General features: G+C 49.2%; 1 protein-coding gene across 3 annotated transcripts in view; it reads left to right on the top strand.

Annotated features, from left to right (window-relative positions):
• Positions 1–21,593, top strand: part of St3gal2 (ST3 beta-galactoside alpha-2,3-sialyltransferase 2) — a 53,169-nt gene extending 31,576 nt beyond the window's left edge. For 2 of the 3 annotated variants that reach the window (XM_052727625.1, XM_052727626.1), the window contains 6 exons: positions 4,959–6,308; positions 10,144–10,337; positions 15,164–15,343; positions 18,610–18,655; positions 18,935–19,054; positions 19,649–21,593. In XM_052727625.1, coding sequence (XP_052583585.1) covers positions 5,970–6,308; positions 10,144–10,337; positions 15,164–15,343; positions 18,610–18,655; positions 18,935–19,054; positions 19,649–19,822 — 1,053 coding nt within the window. In that variant the 5' untranslated portion in view covers positions 4,959–5,969 and the 3' untranslated portion in view covers positions 19,823–21,593. The remainder of the gene's footprint in view (positions 1–4,958; positions 6,309–10,143; positions 10,338–15,163; positions 15,344–18,609; positions 18,656–18,934; positions 19,055–19,648) is intronic. The other variant, XM_052727627.1, reaches the window with a different exon arrangement.
• The last annotated feature ends 3,733 nt before the right edge of the window (positions 21,594–25,326 follow it).

The following is a 25,326-nucleotide window of genomic DNA, read 5'->3' as shown; positions in this document are numbered from 1 at the left end:
AAGAGGGTTGCTACAAGTTCCAGGCCAGCCAGAGCTACATAGTGAGACACTGTCTTTGGTTGAGGGGAGGGAGGGAATAAACAGATGTTTCCCTGTCCTGACTGCCTGGTCCCAAATAACTGACTCAGAGGCTGAATATGAATCATAAATGCTCAGTCAATAGCTCCGGCTTATTACTAACTAGCTCTTACATTTAAGTTAACCCATATTTCTATTTATGCTTTGCCACGTGGTGGTACTTTCCTTAGCATGGCATGTTCATCTCCTGCTCCCTCTGTGAGAAGACTCTTCCCATCCTCCTTAGTCTGGTTGCCCCGTTTATGCTTCCTGCCTGGCTACTGGCTAATCAGCGTTTTATTAAACCAATTTGAGTGACAGATCTTTACAGTGTCCAAGAGGATTTTTGCACAGCAGCGGTGGGTGCACCCCCCCCCCCACACACACACCATATGTAGCTCATGCATTTGAAGTACACATTTAAAACTTCTTCCCTCTTTTGTTCATTTGTATGTGGGATGGAGTGTGCACACACTGGTGGAGGTCGGAGAACAGCTTTCGGGAGGTTGGTTCTCAAAGTCTACCGAGTGGGTCCCTCGACTCCAATGGTCAGGCTTGGTGTAAGCACCTTGACCTCTGAGCCATTTACTGGCTCAGTTTGTTAGCAGTCTGGCCTTGAACTCTTTCAGTGTTGGGATCACAGGTATGAACCACCACACACACCTAGCTCCAAAGTAATTTCCACAACCCAGAAAACTGCCTCAAATAAACCACTCACCGTATCAGTTTTTACTGTTAAGTGGGGAAGAAGAAAACTGCATCCAAGTCCATGTGATTCTCCCTGCACTTCTAAAGCTCTTTTCCTGAGTTGTCCAAGACAGCCTGTTCTGTGCCCAGAAACAATAAAAGCCATTCATGAAACAGTTAGTTAAACTGACTATGAAGGTACAGCTGGGTCTGTACTCACGGTTTAGCAAGCATCGTGGGCAGCACATTCTTCTGGATCTTGAATGGTCGATTGAAACCCATGGCATAGACTCCTCGAGAAGCTGTGGTTTCCTAGGAGGAAGAGATGAGATGGGTTTCTAGCAATTAAAATGCTTTTTTTTTTTTTTTTTTTTTTTTTTTTACAGGATCTTGCTATGTAGCCTTGGCTGGCCTGGACTTGCTTTTGTAGATCATGGTGGCCTCAAACTCAAAGATCCACTTGTCTCAGCCTCCTGTGTGCTGGGATTAAAAGTGTGTGCCATCACACCTGGCTTTGTTTTTGAGGCTCCATCTCTTTATGGAGCCCAGGCTAGCCTGAAACTGTCCATGTAGCCGGTGGTGGCCTTAAACTCATGATTCTCCTGCTTTTTTGCCTTTCAAGTGCTGGGATTACAGGCATGTGCCACCACACTAAAAAACCCCATTCCTTACATTTTATATGAGGATATTCGTGGACTTTTTGTGGGCAATTGTGCATCTGTGAAGGAGAAGGACCTCAGTTAGGATACCTAGGACATGAGGAGTTCACAAGTGGAAATGAAACAAGTCAGGGCCAGTGCTGGATGACCTCTGGGGCTACAGTGCATGTCTAGAGTGCATGTCTAGAGGTTCTGATACCGCTAATGCTTCCTTCTGTCACTACATGAGCCTAAGCTCCCAGTAACAGAGTGGATATAGGGTTCTAAAGCAGGAGCTTTTGCCCACATCCACTCTGAACTTCCCTAAACATATTGCTGAACTAGGGTTTTTTGTTTTGTTTTGTTTTTTGCCCCCCTGTCCCTTTCAAGGCAGTCCAATTGCCTCTGATGACCTGATACTGATTTAAATCCCAAGGAGTCAGTGATAGCTCTGGCAGAGATGTTTCCTCTGGAAGCTTCCTAGGCCAGTGTTTACCCAGCCCCCATTTTCATGGCCATTTCTCCAGCTGACGGTCCTCATTCCTTCAGCTGCCCAGCCTACAAAGTCATTGCCTTCTAGGGCTACCTGCCCCGTGAATGGCTCTCTTCAGACCATAGAAGCTGGGAACAGAACTCTGCAAAACTCAGTTATTTTCCTTAGATATTGGGTGTGGATATGGGCAAAGGGAGACCTGGAAGATCCAATGGGTTGGCTTCCCATTTTCAGCCTATTCAACCTGATCTGCTTCACGATCCAGTGGAGCATTTGAAGAGGCTCATTAGAGACAGTGTTTTGGGGTCTCCCTAGAGTCAGTTCAAGAGCCTTGGAAAAGGCATGTGAGTGAAGCTTTGGGTGTTTTGTTGTTGTCTGAGGCACAGTCTCATGTATCCCAGGCTGGCCTCAGCCTTGCTATCTGGTTGAGAATGACCATGAACTTCTGATCCTCCTGGTCTACCTCATAAGTGCTGGGATGATAGATGGGCACCACATGCTTGGCGCACTGCTGCAAATTGAACCCAGAGCTTCGAGCTTCATGCATGCTAGTCAAGAACCAGACCACCTGAGCCACAGCTCCAGCCCGGTGGTGGTATTTTCCTTTTGGTCTTTTGAGATGGTCTTATGTTGCCCAGGCTACCTTCAAACTTGCTATGCAGTGGAGGTTGGTTGTCTTAGGCACTGTTCTATTGCTGTGAACAGACATCATGACCAAGGCAACTCTTACACAAGAAAGTATTTAACTGGGGGCTTGCTTACAGTTTCAGAGGTTTAGTCCACTATCGTCATGGCAGGGAGCATGGCGGCGGCATGTGTGGCACTGGAGTAGTAGCAGAGAACTACATCCTGATCCACAGGCTGGGCGTGGCATGGGCTTTTGAAACCATCAAGCCCACCCCCAGTGACACATTTCCTCCAAGAAGACCATACCTCCCAATCCTTCTAATCCTTTCAAATAGAGCCACCAGAATCCCTGGTGACGAAGCATTTGAATATATGAACGTATGTTGGCCATTCTTATTCAAACTACCACAGTGGTTTTAAACTCAAAAGATTCTCTTGCCTTTGTGTCCCAAGAGCTGGGATTATAGGCATGTACCTTCATGCTTTTCTTGAAACTTAAAAAAAAAAAAAAGTATTTATTTAATTACTTATGGACGTGGACATCCATGGACAACGTAAGGAGTCAGCTCCTTCCCTCTACTGTGTGGGCCCCAGGGGTTGAACTCAGGTCAGCAGGCATGGGAGAAAGTATTTCTCCCTTCTGAGCCGGCACAGCACCTCTACCCTTCCCTTACTCCCATGAGCCTTTGCAGCTGCCGTTGCTCACAGGCTGTTTTCAGCACCCTGGCTCTTGTCAGGCTTTGGAGTCAGGCCAGGTCTCAGAGCTCACTGCCACTCATAAGGTCACAGCCTTAAGCAAGTACTTGCACATCTATGAGTGTCCTTTTCCCAATCTAGAATTGACATCTTCGCTCACGTGTTGTGCTAATAACCAGTCCTTCCTTGGTGGCTCCGGGGGTTTAGCTTCACCGAAGAAATTTGAGCTATGACACCCTGAGGGGGCCGGGTTGTCTTGTTTTTTTTTTTTTAAAGATTTATTTATGTGTATGGGAGTTTTGTCTACATGTATGTCTGTGCATCACATTCATGCCTGGTGCCCGACAAGGCTAGAAGAGGGCAATGGATCCTCTAGAAATGGAGTTACTGATGATTGTGAGCTGCCCTATGGCAGGTGGGAACAGGACCCAGGTTTCTGGAAAAGCAGCCAGTACTATTAACCACTGAGCCATCTCTCTAGACCCCCCTTTTCTAATTGTTCTCCTGTGTGTGGTGGGGGTGGGGACACATGTCACTCACATGAGATCAGAAGAAGACAACTTTGTAGCAACGATTTTCCTTTCAGTGAGTTCAGGGATTGAACAAAGGCAGTCGTTTTGCCCACAGAACCATCTCGCTGCTCCCTTTGGTTTTTGTTGAGGCAGTCTTGGATCTCTTGTGGCCCCTAGCTGGCCTCTGATTCACTACTAAACAGCCCTCAGCTCTTTATCTTCCTGCGACTTCCTTCTGGAGCTGGAGGCTGTTGCCCTAGCTGGCATCTTTTTAACACAGATCCCAAGACGGCCTGCAGCTGCCAGCAGCAGCCGGAGAACCCTCGAATGTCTCTGACTGGAGCCTTCAACAAGGAGAGGGTGGATGTGAGACCCAGGGGTCTTGTCAGAACTTAACTTTGACTATCTGGATTTAAAGAGAAGGCTTAAGAGTTTCCTTAGCATGGATTCCAGCTCTTTTCCTTCAGGCCAGTACTCAACAGCTCTGCAAGTGGCCTCTTTTCCCTGTTGTCTGCTAAGACAGTGTGGAGCCTCAGGCTGTTGGCGCTAACAGGACTCTTGGAGTTGTTTTGTCCATAATGCACAGATGAAAGAAACTGCCCATGGGGCTAGTTGGTGGTGGTTCTGAAGCCAGAAACCCCATCTCCTGACTTGTTTCCCTTGCACATCGGAGCAGGAAGGATTGTTCATGGTCCACTGAACCAGTCAGAAATGTTGCCTGTACAGTCCAGACCTGAGAGATCACGGACAAGTCCCTGCCAGCTTCCCATGGGCGCCTGAGAGCACTATGTGGGGGAATGGCAATATTCTCAGACCTTGCAATCTTCTCTGGACCGATTTCTCCTCAGTTTTTCCTGAAAGCAACCTGCACAAAGCTGGACCAGGCTTTCCAGCTGAGTATGTCAGCCCCTCCGGAAGACCCTGGGGAAATTAGCTTCCTCCTTGTTTATTCTCAGGCTAATTAGTGAAGGTGTTGCACTGACTCAGTCTTCTGAGGCTGGGGTTAGGCAAAGTGATGCTATCTGTGGATGGTTAGAGAAGGGAGCCCTTTCCTTTGTCTACCCTTTTGTTAAGGAACCTCTGTCTCCTTTACTGCTGACTATCCGCTCTGAGACCATGGGCGGGACCTGTGGGGAGGGAGGGAGTGTGTGTGTGTGTGTGTGTGTGTGTGTGTGTGTGTGTGTGTGTGCATGAGTGCGTGGGTTCCTGCTTCCTATATGCATATTCTTTTTCCTCTCTGAATTTCAGGGTCATGCTGTGGCAACCTGGCGCCTGACAGGTGAGGAAGAGCCTGCCAGGGGATTCGCGCTGGCAGGAGCCAAGGGCTGGACAGCTTCCTCACACCGGAAGCAGGGGTGGGCAGGACAGCTGCCTTGCCAAGGCCAGCAGTCCCAGGAAGGAGTCTGCTGACCCACATGGCTTAGACGCAGCACCTTGCTGAGCAGCAGCTGGTCCCAGCTCCAGAGGACCACCCACCCACCTCCAGCAGGAGTAGGTGCTCTGTGACCCCCCCTGTGCAACGGCAGCTGGGGCTGCCATAACCAGGAGAGAGGACCAACCAGCCCGGCTGATGGGAAGCAGCAGAACAGAAGCCGTGGAGGGAGAGGAGGGCCTTGGTTTTTACGGCAGTTTCCTGATGCCCATGATTGGTTTTCTTTCTGGCCTCAGGAGGGGCTCCTTTCCCCTGGCCGAGGAGTTGGGCCTGGAGGGCCTGCGAGCGTGAAGAGGACTCGTGCATGGAATGCAGGCCCCCTGAAGCCCGTGTTCTCACTGCTGCTGAGATCAGAGTTCCAGGACTTCCCCACGGCAGGGGAGGAGGGGCTGCCTCCGTGTCTGCTCATGAGCCACAAGGACCCCGACTGCTCCAGACTGGACCTTTTCAAGCCGCCAAAGAGGGGAGTCCCTGGAGCTGGCCGCCAGCAGTCACAAGGGACTAGAGGGCTGGGATGGACTGACCGCTGCCTTGACAGGGTGGCAGGAGAAGCAGAGCCTCTGTGGCCCAGCTAGTGACTGAGAGACCCGATGAAGCCTTAAGGGGAGGCTCCAGTGGCTCAGGGACGGGGGGGAGGGAGGGGGGCGACTCCTGCGGACGTGCTTTCTCCTTCTTTTGAGGGAGGGTGTGACAAGAGTCCCCTGCCACACCTCGTGCCCCTATGCCCTTTATACGGGCTGCCGACACAAGCAGGCTGCACCGTGGCTGGCCCCACAGTAGGCTGGGAAAGGACTGGCCACGGTGACGGCTGCCCCGTGGCCAGCACGATGAAGTGCTCCCTGCGGGTGTGGTTCCTCTCTATGGCCTTCCTGCTGGTGTTCATCATGTCCCTGCTCTTCACCTACTCACACCACAGCATGGCCACCTTGCCCTACCTGGACTCGGGGGCCCTGGGTGGAACACACCGGGTGAAGCTGGTGCCAGGCTATACGGGACTCCAGCGCCTTGGCAAGGAGGGCCTTCCGGGGAAGAGCTGCGCCTGCCGTCGCTGCATGGGCGACGCCGGCACCTCTGACTGGTTTGACAGCCACTTTGACAGTCACATCTCACCGGTCTGGACCAGGGATAACATGAATCTGCCCCCGGATGTCCAGAGGTGGTGGATGGTAAGAACCGTGACCCCTTTGGCTTTCCTTTCGCTGCCTCTTTTCCAGAGTCGGTTCATTTGGGAGCCGCTCTGACAGCCCCCGTTTGGACTATCTCTTGACTCCCAGCATCCTGACCGAGTGGGAAGCCCGTCTGGTCTGAGCCGAAGACCCGGATCAGATTGCTAACAGGCAGGGTGAGCTTTGACCTGGAAGGAGAGAGAACTACTATTTGTGGTGCTTGTAGGAGTCCAGTGTACATCCCCCCACCCCCCCCAAAAAAATGCTGTTGGCCTAGGTAGGCAGCACAAATGGCAAGAGCAGTCCCCATGCCGTAGACAGAGGCCTTCCTGGGAGGGGGCAGATGCAGCATGCTACCCTGCCAGCAGGCAGCTCGTGCCACTCCCTCCTCCAACTTCTTACTTTTCCAAAATCGTTATTATTTATGGTGTGTGTGTGTGTGTGTGTGTGTGTGTGTGTGTGTGTGTGTACATGTGTACACGTGTGATGTAGTGGTTGATGTATGGGTGCCACAGTGGACATGTGGCGATCCAAGAACAACTTTGTGGGGTTTACATGGGTTCCAGGGATTGAACTCAGATTGCCGGGCTGTACAGTGAGCACCCTTCCTCGATGAATCACCTTGCCTGCCTCCCTCCAACCTCTTATCAGACTCCAGAAGCCTGGTTTTATATGCACAGCGTATATACATGCTTTTGACATTTTTTTTTTTTTAAATTTTGGTATGTGAATGGATGTTCTGTGTGCATGTATGTCTGTGTACCGCTTGCGTACCTGGTGCCCTCAGAGGCCAGAAGAGGGCTTTGGATCCCCTGGAACTGGAGTTACAGACATTTGTGAGGCACCACATGGGTGCTGGGAATTGAACCTGGGGCCTCTGGAAGAGCAGCCAGTGCTCTTAACCGCTGAGCCATCTCTCCAGTCCTTACGTGTGCTGTGCATGTTTTCTGTGTGTGTGAGCTGCAGGATGATGTTTGTGGAAGCCAGAGGTTGGGAAGTATCTGACTCAGTCACCATCTACCTTTTTGTTGTTGTTACTATTGTTCTTTTTTGAGGCAGGGTCTCCTGTGTAAGCCTGGCTGTTCTGGAACTCATCTGTAGACCAGGCTAGTCTTAAACTCATAGAGATCTGCCTGCCTCTGCCTCCCAAGTGCTGGCATTAAAGGTGTGTGCCACTGCACTGGCCAGCCTCCTTTTTTTTTTTTTTTTTTTTTTTTTTTTTAAATAGTGCCTTGCTGAATCTGGAGCTCAAAGATTTGGTTAAGCTGGCCAGTCAGTGGGAGTCCAGATTTCTGCCTGTCCACACACCACCAGCATCGGTTACAGACGTGCATGGTCCCATCTGGCTTTTACTTAGGTGCGAGGAATCCGAACTCAGGTTTTTATTGTTTGCACGACATGGACTTTTTACTGAGTTATCTCCCTGGTCCAGAAGCATGGATTTTGTTTTATTTTTGTTTTTTGTCAAAGGGTTTCTTTGTGTAGCCCTGGCTTTCCTGAAACTCACTTTGAATACCAGGCTGGCCTAGAACTCAGAGAGATCCACCTGCCTCTGCCTCCCAAGTGCTGGGATTAAAGGCGTGTGCCACCACTGCCCAGCCAGAAATATGGATTGTAAGACTGAATATCCTATTGGTAAATGTTGGCTCGGAGTAATTATAAACGCTTCAAGAGTCATCTTTGGTTCTTTGCAGTTGCTGGAGAAAATTGCTTTGGTCTGGGAGAGAACAATGTAAACCTCAGCTGCTAAGGGAGAGGGAGGCAGAGGAGCCCCAGAAGGGCCGATGCCAGGTCCACTCCTGTTTTCCTAGGTCCCAGACCTTTTTGTTTTTCATATCCTCCACCCTGCCCCCATCATCTCTGGAGCATCACTTCCCAGGTTCTACAGGGCCATCTGGTTGCCTCCTGGGCCAAGAATGGAGCCTGTAGGCTGCCTGCTTTCCCTGGCATGGGGAGTCATTTCCTGTCCCTGTTCCTCCAGCCAGCATGGGAACAAGATGACTCTCCTCTCCTTTTTCAGAGATATGAGGATATATGACCACACTTATCAAGACAGCTGTGCAGAATCTGTTCATTGGCCCAGACTGTTAAGATTCCTCCAAGACATAGACCCTTCTTGTAGCAGAGTCCTGCCTGCCACTCACAACTACAGTCTTTTTTTTTTTTCCCCAAGACAGGATTTCTCCATGTAGTTTTGGTGCCTGTCCTGGAACTCATTCTGTAGACCAGACTGACCTCGAATTCCAGAGATCCACCTGCCTCTGCCTCCTGAGTGCTGGGATTAAAGGCGTGCGCCACCACCACCTGGCTATTAGTCTTTGTTTTATGGAGAAAATAAAGGTTCAAAAAGTGCTCAGTATCTGCCTGCCATTGTAGTCTCAGGGGTGGCCTTGTAGACCAAGACTCTGAGCTGGGGTGGATTCCTAGGGGACTAGACAGGCCTCCGGTCACAGGGATGGAAGTCAGAGGCTGTTTTAGGTGCTATGTTCCTCAATCCACACTTCTCCCTGTTACCCACCATCATCCCCTTTGGCCATAAAGTTGAGAATTCTTGTCTCAGAGCTTCTGCTCCAAAGAAGACTTTGGTCCCAGGAGCAGGTCCACAAACCCACGGGACTACGACTCAGTCTACAGCAATGTAGACCAGGCTCAAAGAGATCCGCCTGCCTCTGCCTCCCGAGGCCTGGGATCAAAGATGTGTGCCACCACTACTACCTGGCTGCTGGCTGGATTTTTAAAACTTCTCTCTCTCTCTCTCTCTCTCTTTCTCTCTCTCTCTCTCTCTCTCTCTCTCTCTCTCTCTCTCTCTCTCTCTGTGTGTGTGTGTATGTATGGGCATGTGTGTGTCACATCACATGTGTGGAGATCAGAATCAATTTTCTCCAACTGTGTGGATCCTAGGACTTGAATATTGGTCATCAAGCCTAGCAGCAAGTACCCTCACCTCCTAAGACATCTCACTGGCCCATGGATTTCTTTCTTTTTTTTTTTGGTAGGCATATAATTTTTTGTTTGCTGTGGGCCCCACCTCCTGTGTTCCTGTGCATCATCTGCCTGGCCCCACTGAGCATGGAACTCTGCTGGGGTATGGTGGTATACATCTATTATCCCGGCACTCGGGAGGTTGAGGCAAGAGGACCTCTGTGTGGTCAGAGCCAGCCAGTGTTACACAGGAGCTTAGAACCAGCCTGGACTACATACTGAAACCTTGTCTCTAACAAAACACGATCCTTAGGAGGTGGAGACGGAAGGATCCGGAGTTCAAAGCTAACCTCTGCTACATGGAGTCTTTGTTGATCATTAGCAGTTTGGGTTCCAGCTCTGGATAAGGGGCAGAGGGAACCAGTTTTCTTCCAACCACCGGCCTTTGAAGGAACTTATGTATTTTTTTTCTTTCTTTTTCCTTTCTTTCTTTTTCTTTTATGAGCTCCCTGTGTTTCCCAGAGGGTTCAGAGTGGCTACAGACAAGTCCCACAGGTGCCCCCCAAAAGACAGATTGGAAAAGAACCCCCAAGGACATTGCTCTGCTTTATGACCCAGGCCTACAAGCCCCTCCAAAATGCCTCAAATAGCACTTTGACACCCAGCTCCCATCCCAAGTCTCTCTAGAACACTGGGGGAGCAGCCCATGATTGGCAGGGTGCTGGGTATTGGTCTCTCAATAGTGAGACTCACTGGGAACCAAGACTTCGCTACCATTGACAGAGGAGTAGTTCTTCAATGCCCGGGGAGGGGCTCCCAGAGAGCCCTGGGCAAGGAGGTCTGTGTGGCTCTGACTGGAGGGGCGGTTTGAAGGGTGAGTCTCTCTATCCTCACAGCCATCTCCCTTGCCCAGATGCTGCAACCCCAGTTCAAGTCACACAACACCAATGAGGTGCTGGAGAAGCTGTTCCAGATCGTGCCTGGCGAGAACCCCTACCGCTTCCGGGACCCTCAACAGTGCCGGCGATGTGCTGTGGTTGGAAACTCAGGCAACCTCCGGGGCTCTGGCTATGGGCGAGATGTGGACGGACACAACTTTATCATGAGGTGAGCCTTAGAGAACCAGGCAGGGAGCGGGGAAGACAGTCCATGAAGCGTCCTTGGGGTACCAGAGAGGACACCTTGCAGGAGTCCCTCCACCACCTGGGTCCCACAGATTAAACTCAGATTTTCAGGCTTGGTGACAAGTTCTTTTACCCCCTGACGCCATCTTGCCAGTCTTCTTTGCCCTTTTCTGATAGGCTACAAGTGCAAGTGCCCAACCAGTGTGCTAAGGGACACCAGCACCCAGAGGGCTCAGTGCATAGGCTTGGTCTCACCCTAGTTTTTCAAGGTTGGTGGAGAAAGTGTTCAAAATATAAATTCTGGGGGCTGGAGAGGAGGCTCCGTGTAAGAGCGCTTGCTGTCCTTGCAGAGGACCAGAATCTGGTCCCCAGCACCTTATAGCAGCTCAGAGTCGTCTGCGACTCTAGTTTCATGGAACCCAGTACTCCAGGGGCATGGCACATAATTGTTACATATACGTACATGTAGGCAAAACACAAAATAAAAATAAATATTTTTTTGAAACCCACAAAATATATATTTGGGAGGCTAGAGATGTAGCTCAGTTGCCTGGCACGCACAAAACTCTGGGATTAATCCTGAACACTGCACATGCCAGGCTCTGTGGTATATACTCCTACCTCTCCTTTTGGTGTCAGGAGAACCTTAGTAAAGTTGCTAGGACTGGAGAGACAGCTCAGCAGTTAAGAATACATACCGCTCCCGCAGAGGACCCAAGTTCAGTTCCTGGTACCCATGTCACATGACGTACCTGCTAGTGACTCAGTACCAGGGCATCTGGCACCTCTGGCTCCACGGGCACCTGTATTCTCTCATACACACCTACACCCAAATAAAATTAAAAGTAATAATGAATATTTTTAACAGAACTGTTACTGGCAGGAGGTATTTCTACTGTCCTTGCAGTACACTAAATCAACTTGTCTCTAAAAGAGGGTGAGGTGGGCATGGTAGCACACGTTTATGAACCTCAGCTTTCTGGAGGCTGAGGCTAAAGAGCCCAAGTTCAAGGCCTTGACTGCCATAGTTTTTTAAGTCCAAGTTCCTGGCTTAAAAAACATCTCAGAGCTAGGCACAGTAGCCCACACCTGTAATCCAAACACTCGGAAGGCAGAAACAGGTGGGTCTCTGAGTTTGAAACAGCCTTGGCTACATAGTGAGACCCTGTCTCAGAAAAACCCCAAAGCCCCATGCTGGGGATACTGATAGTTGGTAGAGTGCTTGCCTAGGATATACAAGGCTCTGGGTTTGAGCCGCAGCACTGCGTAGGCTAGGTGTGGCGGCACCCCTGTATAGAGGTAGAAAGATAAAGAAGTTCGTGTTCATCTTTGGCTACCTAGTAAGTTCAAAGCCAATCTGGGATACACGAGCCCTTCCCTGTCTCTGTCTCAAAAATAAAAGTAAAAGCCAGGCATCGGTGGTGCACGCCTTTAATCCCAGCACTTGGGAGGCAGAGCCAGGCAGATCTCTGTGAGTTCGAGGCCAGCCTAGTCTACAGAGCAAGATCCAGAACAAGCACCAAAACTACACAGAGAAACCTTGTCTCGAAAAACCAAAAATAAAATTTAAAAAAATGTAAATAGGGTTGGGGAGATGGTTCCGGTTGTAAAGTGCTTGTTATGCAAGCACGTGTACTAGAGTTCAGGTATAATTGCACCCATGTCAAAGCTGGGTATTGCAGCATGCACCCGTACCCCAGTGCTGGTGGGATTGGGATTGGTAGACCCCAGGGGCCTTGCTGGTCAGTCAGTCTAGCCAAAATGATAAGTTCAAGTTTCAAGGAGAAACCCTGTCTAAAAAAAATGAGGTGAGAACTGGGGAGATAGCTCAGTTGATAAAAAGCACTTGTTGGCCAACCCTGACGACCTCAGTTTGGATTCTCAGAGCCCATAAGAAGAGCCAGGTGCTGTAGCATAGGCTTCTCTAGTCCCCGTGCTCAGGAGCTGAGGGGCAGAGACTTAAGCACCCCTTGTCCCAGCCGGAACAGTGGCCAGGAGACCCTGTCTCAAGGAGGAAAGGTGAGGACTGACACCCAGACTCTGCTCTCTGACTTCCACACGTGTACCGCGGCATGTGGACACCCCCACACAAACAAGCACACACAGCTAAATCAAGCAGAAAGCAAGAGAGGAAGACTCCCGTCTTGTAGCCTCTCCTCTAGTCTTCAACTCCGAGCCTCTACACGCACAGGTGAGTGCGCACACACAGGAGTGAATGAATAAAGAAAATACCGAGACGCCGGATTTCTACTAAGCATCTCCTAGGATGAGCATTGCAGAAAGACCAGATTTCCCAGGAGGCAGAAGGCCTTTGTCTTAGACACTGTTGCTGTCTCCATAGCAACACCAACACAGCAATATGTCTCTGAGGATTTCCATAATTTTTTTTTTTTTTTTGGATGATGAGAAATGGTGATGGATAGGGAGACAGGAGAATACTGAGTTCCACCCAGAACTCCACATCGTCCATTGCTGGCACTTTAAAGGGAGGGAAGCCGGAAGCGGGTGAAAGAACTCTCTCTACTGAGGCTTCTGTTGCTTCTCTTCAGCCCTGGCGTACTTGAAAAGTCCAAAGCAGCTCTCAGATGCTCTGGGCAACTCTATCATTAGTTTCCTGGGTGATGATTGGGAAGCCCCAGGGGTCAAAGCCTGCAGCTCCGAAAGCTGTGGCTACTTATGACATGGGTGTCCTAGCTGCAGACACATCCACAGATTCTCCTTCACATGAGGCAAGGTCACGATGTGGTGTTTGGCGTGGGCCCTAGAACTTCCTTGGAGAAAGGGTGACCTGGATGGTAGTTGACTGTCCGGGGTCTATATAATGAGCCAGATGGCAGCAGAGGCGGCTGCTTGCAGACCTCTCTTGACTTGGAACCAACAAGGGAGGCCTTCCATCCCAGAATCAGGGAGAGCATTGCAGTGAAGTAGAGCTCGAGCATCCTCTCTGTCCTCGCACCTCCAGCTGTCTCCGCCTGTAAATTCTCTAATCTTAGTTGATGGCTGGAATGGGGGTCTCATCTTGCCGACACATCACTAGCCAGCAGATACATCCAGTTCCTAGCCTTGCCTGGGGATAGAAGACATGCTGTAAGTGTAAATGAAAGGGATGAGAGAGCCGGATACTGTGTGCTCTAAGTAAAGTTGAATCCACCCTGCCCAGCGTTTCTTTGGCTGCTGAAGGCAGCGAGGAACAGATAGGTTTCTGGAATGCGTGGCTGCGTGTCCCAGAGATCCATGTCATCCTCTGGCCCCTTTCCAGGGCATGACTTATCTAGAATGAATCAGCCTCCAAAAGAGTGCCACGTTTCTTCCCGTTCCCGTGGAGGCTATGAAACATCTTGGACGTTACTTTGCAGCTTCATTCCCAGTCCCTTGCTGTCTGGGGCCTGGCGTGGCATGAAGGAAGCGCAGGGCTGAGGAGTAGACGGTCTCACTATTAGGTCTTAAGAGAGCCTTCTTGAGACCTCCAGCTCCTGTACAGTGGAGAAAGCAGGCAGTGGGCCTTTAGAAGCCAGCCTGGGGCAGCCTTAGCCCCCATCACACAAAATAATAAGTTTCACTGCGATACTTTCCTATGTGTATGTAATTTATTTTGATCATAGTCGGCTGCTGTTGCTTTCTCTTGCTCCACCCCCCACCCCCCCAGAACTCTGCTGCCTCCTTCCAGGTTGTCCTTCTTTCAAAACTTTTTCTCTCAAATGAGATAATCGCGACCTTTTGATCTTCAGAGCTTTGGTGTTTTAGTCTCTGGTAAGATGAAGTTTGCTTCTTAGGTCCTCACAAGGGTCAGTCTGGATCCCAGCACCAGCCCAGCTCAGCCTCCATGTCCTTCTTGGCTTTTCCATCATCCACAGGCAACTGGGATTCTTCCCTACCTTCTCCGACACTTCTGCTGCTGGGAGAGAAGCAGGAGGCGAACAGCAGAGGTGCCCTGTGGCAAAGGAAGTCCCCACCCAGCTCATGGTGTCAGCCACTCTGACAGGGGACGTTTGTACTGGGTTCACAGAGCTGGCATGAAGGCTAGGGAGGTACCTGGAGACTGTTCCTCCCCCCTGGGTCCCCGTGCCATAGTGAAGGAGCAGAGCTTATGGCCACCCTACTGTGGTAGTAATGATGCTGCAGAGTGTTCCATCCCCAGGAGACAGAAATGCCCACAGAAACAGTCAGCAGAAAACAAAGACCAGCAAGCTCATGCTTAGAGCTATTTCAACTGTGGGGGAAGATGTTCACCAAAATGGAAGCCTTACCTGGACTTAGTGGTACACATCTGTAATCCCAGCACTTGGAGGGTAGATGCTGGAGGGTCAGGAGTTAAAGGCCAAGTTAGGTCCATAGTAAATTTAAGGCCAGTCTGGGCTGTATGAGATCCTGTCTCAAAAAAGAACAAAAGACTCAGGGTCCTTTCCACCACTTGGATGTTTCGATGAATAGTGTTGGATTTGTTGCCAGCATATAAAATTTATTCCTCTCTGATACATAAATGGTATTCAGTTGATGAATGGACAAAATGGAACCACCAGTCCTTTGATTAATGGAATGGTCTTATCTTTACTTAAGCAACTATTGCCTAGTCAAAGTGTACATCATTTTATACATTTTTTTTTGAGACAGGTATCACTCTGTAGCCCAGGATGTCCTCAAATGTATGGCAATCCTCCTGCCTCAGCTTCTTGAGTGCTGGGACTATAGGCATGAGCCATCATGTCCAGCTTCCATTTCCATTTTTGGTGAGTGCCACATTATCCTCTAAAACACATGTACCACTTTCCATGGTAGTTCCTCTTCATATTACCCCCTTTTTTTCTTCAGGATGAATCAGGCACCAACTGTGGGCTTTGAGAAGGATGTTGGCAGCCGAACAACCCACCATTTCATGTACCCCGAGAGTGCCAAGAACCTGCCTGCCAACGTCAGCTTCGTGTTGGTACCCTTCAAGGCCCTGGACCTCATGTGGATTGCCAGTGCCCTCTCTACAGGACAGATCCGATTGTGAGCCTCTTTGCTGGCTGAGTAGAATATGACATGGGTTACATTAGTGAGAAGGGAGGGCTCAAAATGGGAATTAGCTGAGGGCACAGCTTATTCTGAAACCCCCAGTTTGCACTGGTCTCTCCAGGAGGCAGCTCTGCACTGTGGCGCTCTTTTCTCTGGTAACTGTCTCTGGGATTGTAACCCCATCCTACCTGGGAACCCTGGGCAATCCATGTCACTGAGGGGTCTCTTATTGTTGTTCTTATGATTTTATTTATTTTAACTTTTGAGACAAGGTCTTGATAAGTCACTAAAAAAGAAAAAGAAAAAAAAACTGGCCTTAATCTTGCTCTGCAGCTGAAGCAGACCTTGAATTTGTGATCCTCCTGCCTCAGCTTCCCTGGTAGCTAGGATTACAGGTCTTTGTCACACTTCTGGCTTACCAAAGGTTTGGTGGGGTTTGTTGTTTGTTTAATTTTTTAATATGTATACATTTATTTTATGTGTATGTGACTGAGTGTATATGTGTGCACCACATGTATGCAGGAGCCCAAGGAGGTTGAAGGAGTGTCCTGGAACTGGAGTTCCAGGGTGTGGGTGCTAGGAACTAAACTTGGTTCCTCTGCAAGTTTCAGCTGAGTCAACTCTCCAGTCCCATGCTTTTTCTGGTTTATTTGTGTGTGTGTTTCTTGAGGCAGGGTTTCATGTAGCCAAGGCTGGCTTTGAACTACTTTTCCTGCCTCCACCTCTACAATTCTTGGATACAGGGATATGCCACTATACCTACCTACCAATTCTTAAAAACAAAATAAAAAATTAGATGTATTTATTTTAGAAGTATGAACGTTTGCCTGCACGTATATATGTGGTTACCATGTGTGTGCCTGGTACCTGAGTAGGTCAGAAGTGGTGTGAACATGACGCCTGAGTTCTGTCCCCAAGACCCACATGGTAGAAGTTGAGAACCCATTCTCTCTGACGTGTATGCTGTGGTGCTTGTGTACCTTCCTCACACAAATAAATAAAAGTAACTAAAATTTTCAAAAGAAGTGTACTAACCAATAACATTTTGACGAATTCAGATACTGTAAATGTGACAATTAATTTTAGAATGTCTTTATGTTCTAAAGGTCTTTGATCTAGTAATACCCCCAATAACCCAATCATCTTATCCCTAGCCCTAAATAACCACTTACTTGGTCTATTCTGCCTCACCTTGTACTTTTTGTTTTTTTTAACAGATCTTGCCCCAAGTTTATTTGTAAAAAACAGAATAGGCCACTGATCATCTGCAAATAGTGTGTAGGTGTGTCATACCAGTCCCTCTGTCTTCACATTAGCAGACAGAAACCTTTTCTATGGGGCCTTCACAGGGGCCTGGGCACCTTTGGGAGCCCGAGCTGGAGCTGTGGCCTCTGCCTTGGTTTGAACCTTGGGCTTTGGTTGGCAGAGCCTACGACCCTTGGCCATGTAGCTTCTAATCCTCTTCCCAAGCTCGGGGTGAGCGATGAAAGCAACATGGCTGAGTTTGCGGTTGGGGTCCTGCGGCATCTTGGGCTTAACCACCTTGGGCTTCCCAGGGCCTGATGGCCTCTGCACGCGTACCCATTGCCTTTGAATTGTTTGCCTTCATCTTCTTCAGACCTTTCTTGTTGTGCTTCTTGGCAAAGCGCATGTTCCTCAGGAACTTGGGGTCGACCCCTTTAAGAGATCTGTATCTTTGTGACTGGGGTTTCTTTTTTTCTTTTCTTTTCTTTTTTTTTTTTTTTTTTGAGACGGGGTTTCTCTGAGTAGTTTTGGTGCCTATCCTGGATCTTGCTCTGTAGAGTTCGAGGCCAGCCTGGTCTACAGAGTGAGTTCCAGGACAGCCAGGTCTGTTATATAGAGAAACTCTGTCTCAAAAAAAAAAAACCCAAAAAACAAAACAAAACAACAACAACAACAAAAACCTCACCTGCTGCTTTTGCAGAGGAGCCAGGTTCAGTTCCCAGCACCCATATTGTGGCTCACAACCACCCATAACTCCAGTTCCAGGGGACCCAACTCCCTCTTCTGTCCTTCAAAGGTGCCAGGCATACATGTGGTGTACATACATACATGGAGACATACACATTAAAAATAAAACTAAATTTTTTTAAATAGTAAGAAGGCTGTGAGTACAACTCTGAGACAGCATTTCTCTATGTAACAGCTCTGTCTCTAAAAACAAACAAAAGACGAGAGAGAGAGAGAGAGAGAGAGAGAGAGAGAGAGAGAGAGAGAGAGAGAGAGAGAGAGAGGCGGGGGTGGGTGGGTGGGTGGGAAATTAGAGTCTCTCACTCCAGGATGTCCATTGCTTCATCTGGGGGAAAGGAGGGCTGTAGTGCTGAAGTGCCTGGGTTCTCAGTGGAGGCGTCAGTTACAGGAGCCACACCAGCCAAGCAGGAAACTGGGTTTGGCCCAAGCCTGAGGACAGCAGAGAAAGTCACTCTAGACAGAGGTCACTTGTATAAACATGGTGTCCTAGCTAGGGTGACTACTGCTGTGATGAAACACTGTGACCAAAGCAACTTGAGGAAACGGTTTGTTTGGCTTCCACTTCCACATCACCGTTCATCACTGAAGGAAGTCAGGACAGGAACCTGGAGGCAGGAACTGAAGCAAAGACTGGAAAAATGCGGCTTACTGACTTGCTCCTTATGGCTTGCTCAGCCTACTTTCTTCCTTCATCTGTTTGTTTTTTTGAAACAGGGTTTCTCTGTGTAGCCCTGGCTGTCCTGGAACTCGCTCTGTAGGCCAGGCTGGCCTCGAACCACAGAGATCTGCCTGCCTCTACCTCCCAAGTGCTGGGATTTCTTATAGAACCACAATGGGCTGGGCCCTCTTACCCCAATCACTAATTGAGAAAATGCCCTGTAGCCCAATCTTACACAGACATCTTCTCAACTCAGATTCCTCCTCTTAGGCGCCTCTAGCTTGTGTCAGCTGACAGAAAAACGAGCCGGGACACATGGTGAGTGTGAGATGATTAGCTAATCCAAGTGTAGAGTTCCCCAGCAAACAGCTTAGGGGAGAAAGATTGAGATTGGCGATCCCTAGGCTTGACTAGACGATCCCAATTTTATCCTGAAAGCCGCTGAAGGGTTCTGATGAAGCTCCTGCAGTGATGAACATGCAATGGAAAGAGATCAGTCTAGAAATCATGAGGCTGTCACCGTTTGGTCTTAAGGAGCAGAAGAGGTGTTGCTGGCTCCTGGAGAGCCATCTGAAACGGTTGTTTTGTTTTGTTTTCTGTCTTCTTGCAGCACCTACGCTCCAGTGAAATCCTTCCTTCGGGTGGACAAAGAAAAGGTAAGTTCCCTACCTCTTCCTCTTGACCCCCCCCCCCCCCACTATGGAATGATGCTGCCTCACTCAAGGTGTGCCCAGTTCTATGGCTCAGCACTGGCATAGTGCCCTTCCAAGACCATCCAAATCTGCATCTGCTGGCATGCCTGACTCCAGCACTGACCGCAGGAACCTAGGAAAACCCATGTGTAGCACTACTGAGGAATTGCCAGAAGCCGCTCAGAGCCTGACCTGCGTCTCTAGGCCTCCAAACGCCTCATGTGCCTCTTGTTTTCCTCCCAGGTCCAGATTTACAATCCAGCCTTCTTCAAGTACATCCATGACAGGTGGACAGAGCATCATGGACGGTACCCTTCCACAGGGATGCTGGTGCTCTTCTTTGCACTACATGTGTGTGATGAGGTAGGTAGTTGGTGCCAGTTTTAAGAAGTAGCAGAACTGAAAACAGGGACACAGCCCTTTTCCCATCTTAGCAGTGACCCTGGGGACGTGGATTAGGATTTCTCATATCTGTACTACAAACAGTATATTTGCAGTTCCCAATCTTTATCACCTTTTTGACTTTAATAAAATTACTTAGCCGGGCGTGGTGGCACTCCCCTTTAATCCCAGCACTCAGGAGGCAGAGGCAGGCAGATCTTGTGGGTTTGATGCCAGCCTGGTCTACAGAGTGAATTCCAGGACAGCCAGGACAACACAGAGAAAACCTGTCTCGAAAAACCTAAATAAATAATAAAATTACTTCATTAAAAAGTTAAATTTATAGCTGGGTCATGGTTGGCACCTGTAATCCCAGCTGTGACGAAGCTGAGGTAGGAGCCATTTGAGGTCAGCCTGGGCTACATAGGACCCTGTTGGAGAAAAGCGAAAAATGAATGAGAAAGAAGCAGCAGCGGTCCCCTCTGAGTCAGTGTCCTTAGGCCTGGCGTGGGTGTCCCCACCCCCACCCCCGCCACGGTCCGGGCTCCCAGTGACCCCAGTGCCACCCTCCCACAGGTGAACGTGTATGGGTTCGGGGCTGACAGCCGAGGCAACTGGCACCACTACTGGGAGAACAACCGGTATGCGGGCGAGTTCCGGAAGACGGGCGTGCACGACGCCGACTTCGAAGCCCACATCATTGACATGCTGGCCAAGGCCAGTAAGATCGAGGTCTACCGAGGGAACTGAGCTGCCCACGGAGACATCAGGACCAGTCAAACCTCGGTCCGGCGAGCACAGGGTGCCGCCCACCAATCAGACTCTGCACCATTTCCCGCAACCAATCAGTGTTGCCGTTGGGCGGAGCTTCTTTCTCAGCCAATCATGCGACTCAAGGAGAACTTCCGGCGCCGCCGTCTCCACCAATCATGGCCTTGGGAGGCGGCGGGGCCTCGACCCCCCTCCCCCTCCTCTGCTTTGGATAAGAGTTTCTTTTCCACCTTTTAGGAGGCCAGTGCTGGGCCTGGGCAGGAGTGCCTTGGACTGCTCATTTCCAGCTTAGGCCCGGATGGGAGAGTGGAGCCCGCCAAAGAAATATGGTCGCGGTGAGACCCTCTCCAGGGCATTCCGTGGCTCACCAGGTAGTAGGGGATTAGATTCACTCCCAGCAAGGTGGACCTCCCTAGGGCTTCACTCCTTAACTAGTGTCAGCAAGGGGTAGGAAGCTCCACTGGGTCACATGCAAGGTGCTTCTCTCACGTGTGCCCTCACTTCTACTATCCCCCCCCACCACCACCTTCTCAGCGTCTGACCTTTGGCCCTGGGCTTTCTCTCCAGCTCACCCGTTGATCTGGAGACAAAATGACACGGCCGGGACCCTGCTGCTCACTCTCTCTCACTCTCACTCTCTCTCTCTTTCTCTCTTTCTTTCTTTCTCTCTCTCTCTCTCTCTCTCTCTCTCTCTCTCTCTCTCTCTCTCTCTCTCTCTCACACACACACACACACACACACACACACACACACACACACACACACACAGCCCTTATGTCTAAGGCGAGAGCAGCGCAGTGGACATCAGGCTGGAGAGGAGAGCCCAGCTGCCTGTGCATGTACCTTTTTCTTTCATTGTTACCCCAAAGAGGAGCAGGCAGCCTCTTGCTTGGGGGTCGGAATTGCTTTGGGCTCATACTTTAGTTACCCTGAAGCTGCCAGGGATGGCTGCCCAACCAAGATTGCCTGACAATTCTTTGCCAGCCTTGCCGATGGCCTGGAGCTTTGCTGGGGAGGAGCGGATTGGTGACTGCCATGCATGCCTCCTCCTGTCCGCACCTTAACCTGCTTACTCGCCCGATCTAACCCACTTTCCAGCTCCTAAAGGGCTGGTGAGTAGAGTCAGGGGCTACAACTGGAAGCTACTTGCATGACTCGACCCCAAGTCAAGGTTGAGATTCAGTGGGCTTCAGGGAATGTCTCAGGCCATAGGAAAGTACTCCCCCTTCCTTGCAGTGTCCACATAAATATTTTCCATTCTTAATAAGTTGACATTACCAAGCAGCCTCCTGGTTGGGGGACAGTCACCCACAAGGGATAGTATTAGTGGGTGGGGATGAGTCAGCAAGTACCCCTAAAAACTAATACATTGAGAACTTTTCTTGAATCTGTTCCTTCCCAGTTCCAAAAGCAGGGGTGGAGTAAAAGGGGCTACGCTGAGTGGGGTACAGGAGAACCTCTCAGGGCGCTAACCATCTGGCAGTCGAGGCACCAGCCGTTCTGTTCTTGCCTGTCTCATCTCTGCTCTCTCAAGAAGCTGCTGTGATGAGAAGTTGAAAAACAATGCAATCATGCCAAACAGTATTGAGAAGAATAATTTATTTTTCTCCCTTTCCTTCGTTTTGTTCAAACCATTAATCCCCGCCTGGAAGAGGTAGGTCCCAGCACCCAGATCCTTTCTTCTATAGTTATTTAAACATTTACATTTTCCCTTCCATTTCTTTTTCTGAATTAAAAAGAACAAACCCCATGGAGTCACTCATCTGTTCTGAGCTGTACTGTCTTAGGTGTATCTTAGAAGGCACTATACTGGTAAGGATGTTTGGGAGAAGAAAGCAATTCTGATACTCTCTTACACATTAGCCTAGTTCATGGGCTCTGCTCTCGGAAGTCTCCCAAAGGATTATGAGTATTACGTTTCAAAAATCAATTTATTGCACCAGGTGTGGTGGCAGGTGCTTTTAATCCCAGCAGTTGGGAGGCTGAGGCAGGAAAATAACTTAAAGGCTAACCTCAGATACATGGCAAGTTTAAGGCCAGCCTGGGCTACCCAAGAACCTTTCTCAAAAGAAAAAAAAGCGAGCACAAATCAGTTCATTGTCCCCTCTTCAGATTCCTCTAAAAGAGTAAAAGACTTGGGAAGAATTCCTGGCTCACATGAAATGGCCTTTCGTAAATGCAGAGCCTCTACTAGAGGCTCATGTTGGTTCATCTAAGTAGCCATAAAGCTGTCCTTTCCCCATGGGGTGGGTTCCTTCCTGGAGTTCTGTCTTTGGCATTTTCTGCTGACTCCAATCACACTACATCTTTTTGCCAGTGTAACAAGGTGTCATACAGAAGCAGAGTTCTGTGGGAGAACTGCTGGGCAGGCATATAGTGCCTCTCTCGGCTTTGAAATCACTAAGTTGAATAAATGCTTCAACTTCAGTAGGGTACCTGGAAAACTGGGGGAAAATTACTAAAACAGGAGTCAAACTGGATAATTTAAAAACCCCTACAGGGAGTAGGTTTTTTTTTTTTTTTTTTTTTTTTTTGGTTTTTTCGAGACAGGGTTTCTCTGTGTAGCTTTGCGCCTTTCCTGGATCTCGCGCTGTAGACCAGGCTGGCCTCGAACTCACAGAGATCCGCCTGCCTCTGCCTCCCGAGTGCTGGGATTAAAGGCGTGCGCCACCACCGCCCGGCGGGAGTAGGTTTTTAATATACTGTTACATCTTGGATATCTAACAGTTTTGTAGTTGAATTTTTTTCAAGCTTTCTGGTTTCCCTTATTGAAATGTAAGGCTTTTTTAAAAATTCCATTGTTAGCTTTTTTTTTTTTTTTTTCCCTTCCCCAAGACAGGGTTTCTCTGTGTAACAGTCCTGGCTGTCATGGAACTCATTCTGTAGACCAGGCTGGCCTTGAACTAACAGAGACCCACCGGCCTCTGCCTCCTGAGTGCTGGGATTAAAAGCATGCACCACCACCAGCAGCTTATTAGATGACTTTTTACAGCTGTTGTAACTCATTCCTGTAGTCTTCAGGAGGTGGAGGATGTATGCCATTTAACCAAACACTAACAGACACTTCCTTGGTATCTTAGTCCATGGGGTTTGCACTCTTCTGTTATGATGAAGGCTTCTGAGTCTAGGGATAAAGGACTGTCCTTTCTGTTAAAATAGGGGACCAATGTGGAGAGGCTACATTAAGAGTTTTATGTAGAGACAGAACCTATCAGTTATCAGGACTGACACTAGAGTAGCAGTAGAATCAGCTGGGGCCTGGGATGAGAGCCATTTTTACTCCATTATTAGTTCACAGACTATCTGCCTAGCTTTTTTTCCCCCTCAAGACAGGGTTTTTCTGTGTAGCCCTGGCTATCCTAGAACTTGCTGAAACCAGGCCTCGACCTCACAGAGATGCACCTGCCTCTGCCTCCCAAGTGCTGGGATTAAAGACGTGCGACACCACCGCCTGGCTGTCTGCCTTGTGTAGGCTATGTTCTTCATTTTCAGTGTTATCATTTGGGTCCCAGCGGTATTAACTATTGTTCCATTATGCTTTGTGCCTTCTCACCCCCGTTCCCCTTTTCTGAAATATCACAGTGCCCACATGCATATATAAAAACCTTGCTGTCTGGCGCACTACTACCCATCCAAGGTGGACCTTGAATTCATCTCACACACCTGCTCTCCTTTTCACCCTCATTCAAGGGCTGGAACTCTGGCCCATATACACACACCTCTGTCACACTTCACTTTTATGGGCCCAAAATCTCTCACATCCAAAAAAACCATTTAAACACGGTTGTTCTTTCCTTTGATGGAAGAGGGATCTTACTGTTGCATAGGCTAAATCTCTGAATTCTGGGCTCAGGAGATACTACGCTGGCTAGGATAACAGGTGAACACCAACACATCAGGCATCTTAAGATCTGCATGAACGACCAGCCCGAATTCCCAGGGTTGGGATCAAAGGCGTGGACCACCAAGCCTGGAATTTCTGCGGCACTGGGAGGTGGGTGGGTGGGTGGAGGAAGGAGCCGTCTCCATGGGATGCGACCAGAATGGACCTGAACATTCTGCCGGAGGCCAACCTGGGGCCCGGCTGCCAATCCTGTGAAACCCAACAACTTGGAGGTGTTGGTGAGATTGCCCTACTGATCAATGTGTACAGCTGAGATCCATTCAGGAGAGGTTTCAGAAGCCTACAGCCTAAGGAAACAATCAGCTGAGGAGTTGGCGAGTGAGCAAAACACGACCCGAGAATGCAAGAGAAGGAGCCATCCAGCCACTGAACCATATCACCAGAGTCATAAGCCCATCCTACACGGACTGGGAACAGCCATTGGTGCCCCAAAGACCGGACAGCGGCCTCTTTCCCTGCCCCCACACCAAGAAAACCATCCCATGCGACACCAACAACCAATGGAGCCATAAGCCCACCCTGCACCAATTGGGAACAACTGCTCCCTGAGACAGAACCCAGTAACACTGATTGGACTAAGCTGCTCACGGAGAAACAAGAGTCCAACAGCACTGATTTGACCAAGAACTCCTAGTAGACCAAGACTATCAATTAGAACGAGAGGCACCTTCAGACACAGACACTGCCTGCACCGAGCAGAGGAAGAGATGAGTAGACGCCAGTGCAAAAATACAGGCAACAACATAAAGACCTATATGACAACATCAGAACCTAGCGATTCTACACCTGCAGGACCTGAACATTCCAAGGCAGAAAAAGCAGAACAACTCAATCCTAATAATGGCTTCATGAAGATGATAGAGGCCCTTAAAGAGGAAATGAAAAACTCCCTTAAAGAAATGGAAGAAAAAACAAATATCTGCATGAACATAAAAATGTATTACCCACAAATTGACTCTATAGGAAAAATGATTTTGTCTTTGAGACAGGGGCTCTATGTAGCTCTGGCTGTCCTGGAACTCGAGATCTTGCTTCCAGACTGCTGGGATTAAAGGTCATTAGGTCTCTGGGAGTGGGGTATGCCTGACTGACAGGTGCCCAAAGAAAGCAGAGGCATCAGATCCTTCTGGAACTGGATGTAATACAGTTGTGAACCACCTAACATGATGGGGTGCTGGGAACCAAACAAAGGGCCTTTACAAGGACAGCAGGTGCTCTTAACTGGCAAGCCATCTCTCCAGCTCCTAGCCTGGCAAAGTTTTAAAAATTGATAACACAAAGTTGGGCATAGTGGCAGAGGCAGGTGGATTTCTATGAGATCGTGGGCAGCCTAATCTATATAGTGAGTTCCAGGACATCTAGAGCTATACAGTGAGACGCTATCTCAAAAAATAACAGGCCGGGCGGCGGTGGTGCACACCTTTAATCCTAGCACTCAGGAGGCAAAGCCAGGTGGATCCGAATTCAGGGCCAGCCTGGTCTACAGAGCGAGATCCAGGACAGGCACCAAAACAACACAGGGAAACCCTGTCTTGGGGAGGGGTGGGGGGAACAGAACACAACAAAGGAATATTACAGA

Source organism: Peromyscus californicus, unplaced genomic scaffold (assembly GCF_007827085.1).
Source record: "Peromyscus californicus insignis strain IS unplaced genomic scaffold, ASM782708v3 Scaffold_8__1_contigs__length_139910024, whole genome shotgun sequence".
In the NCBI taxonomy this organism is placed as follows: domain Eukaryota; kingdom Metazoa; phylum Chordata; class Mammalia; order Rodentia; family Cricetidae; genus Peromyscus; species Peromyscus californicus.
This window is presented reverse-complemented; position numbering and strand designations above follow the sequence as displayed.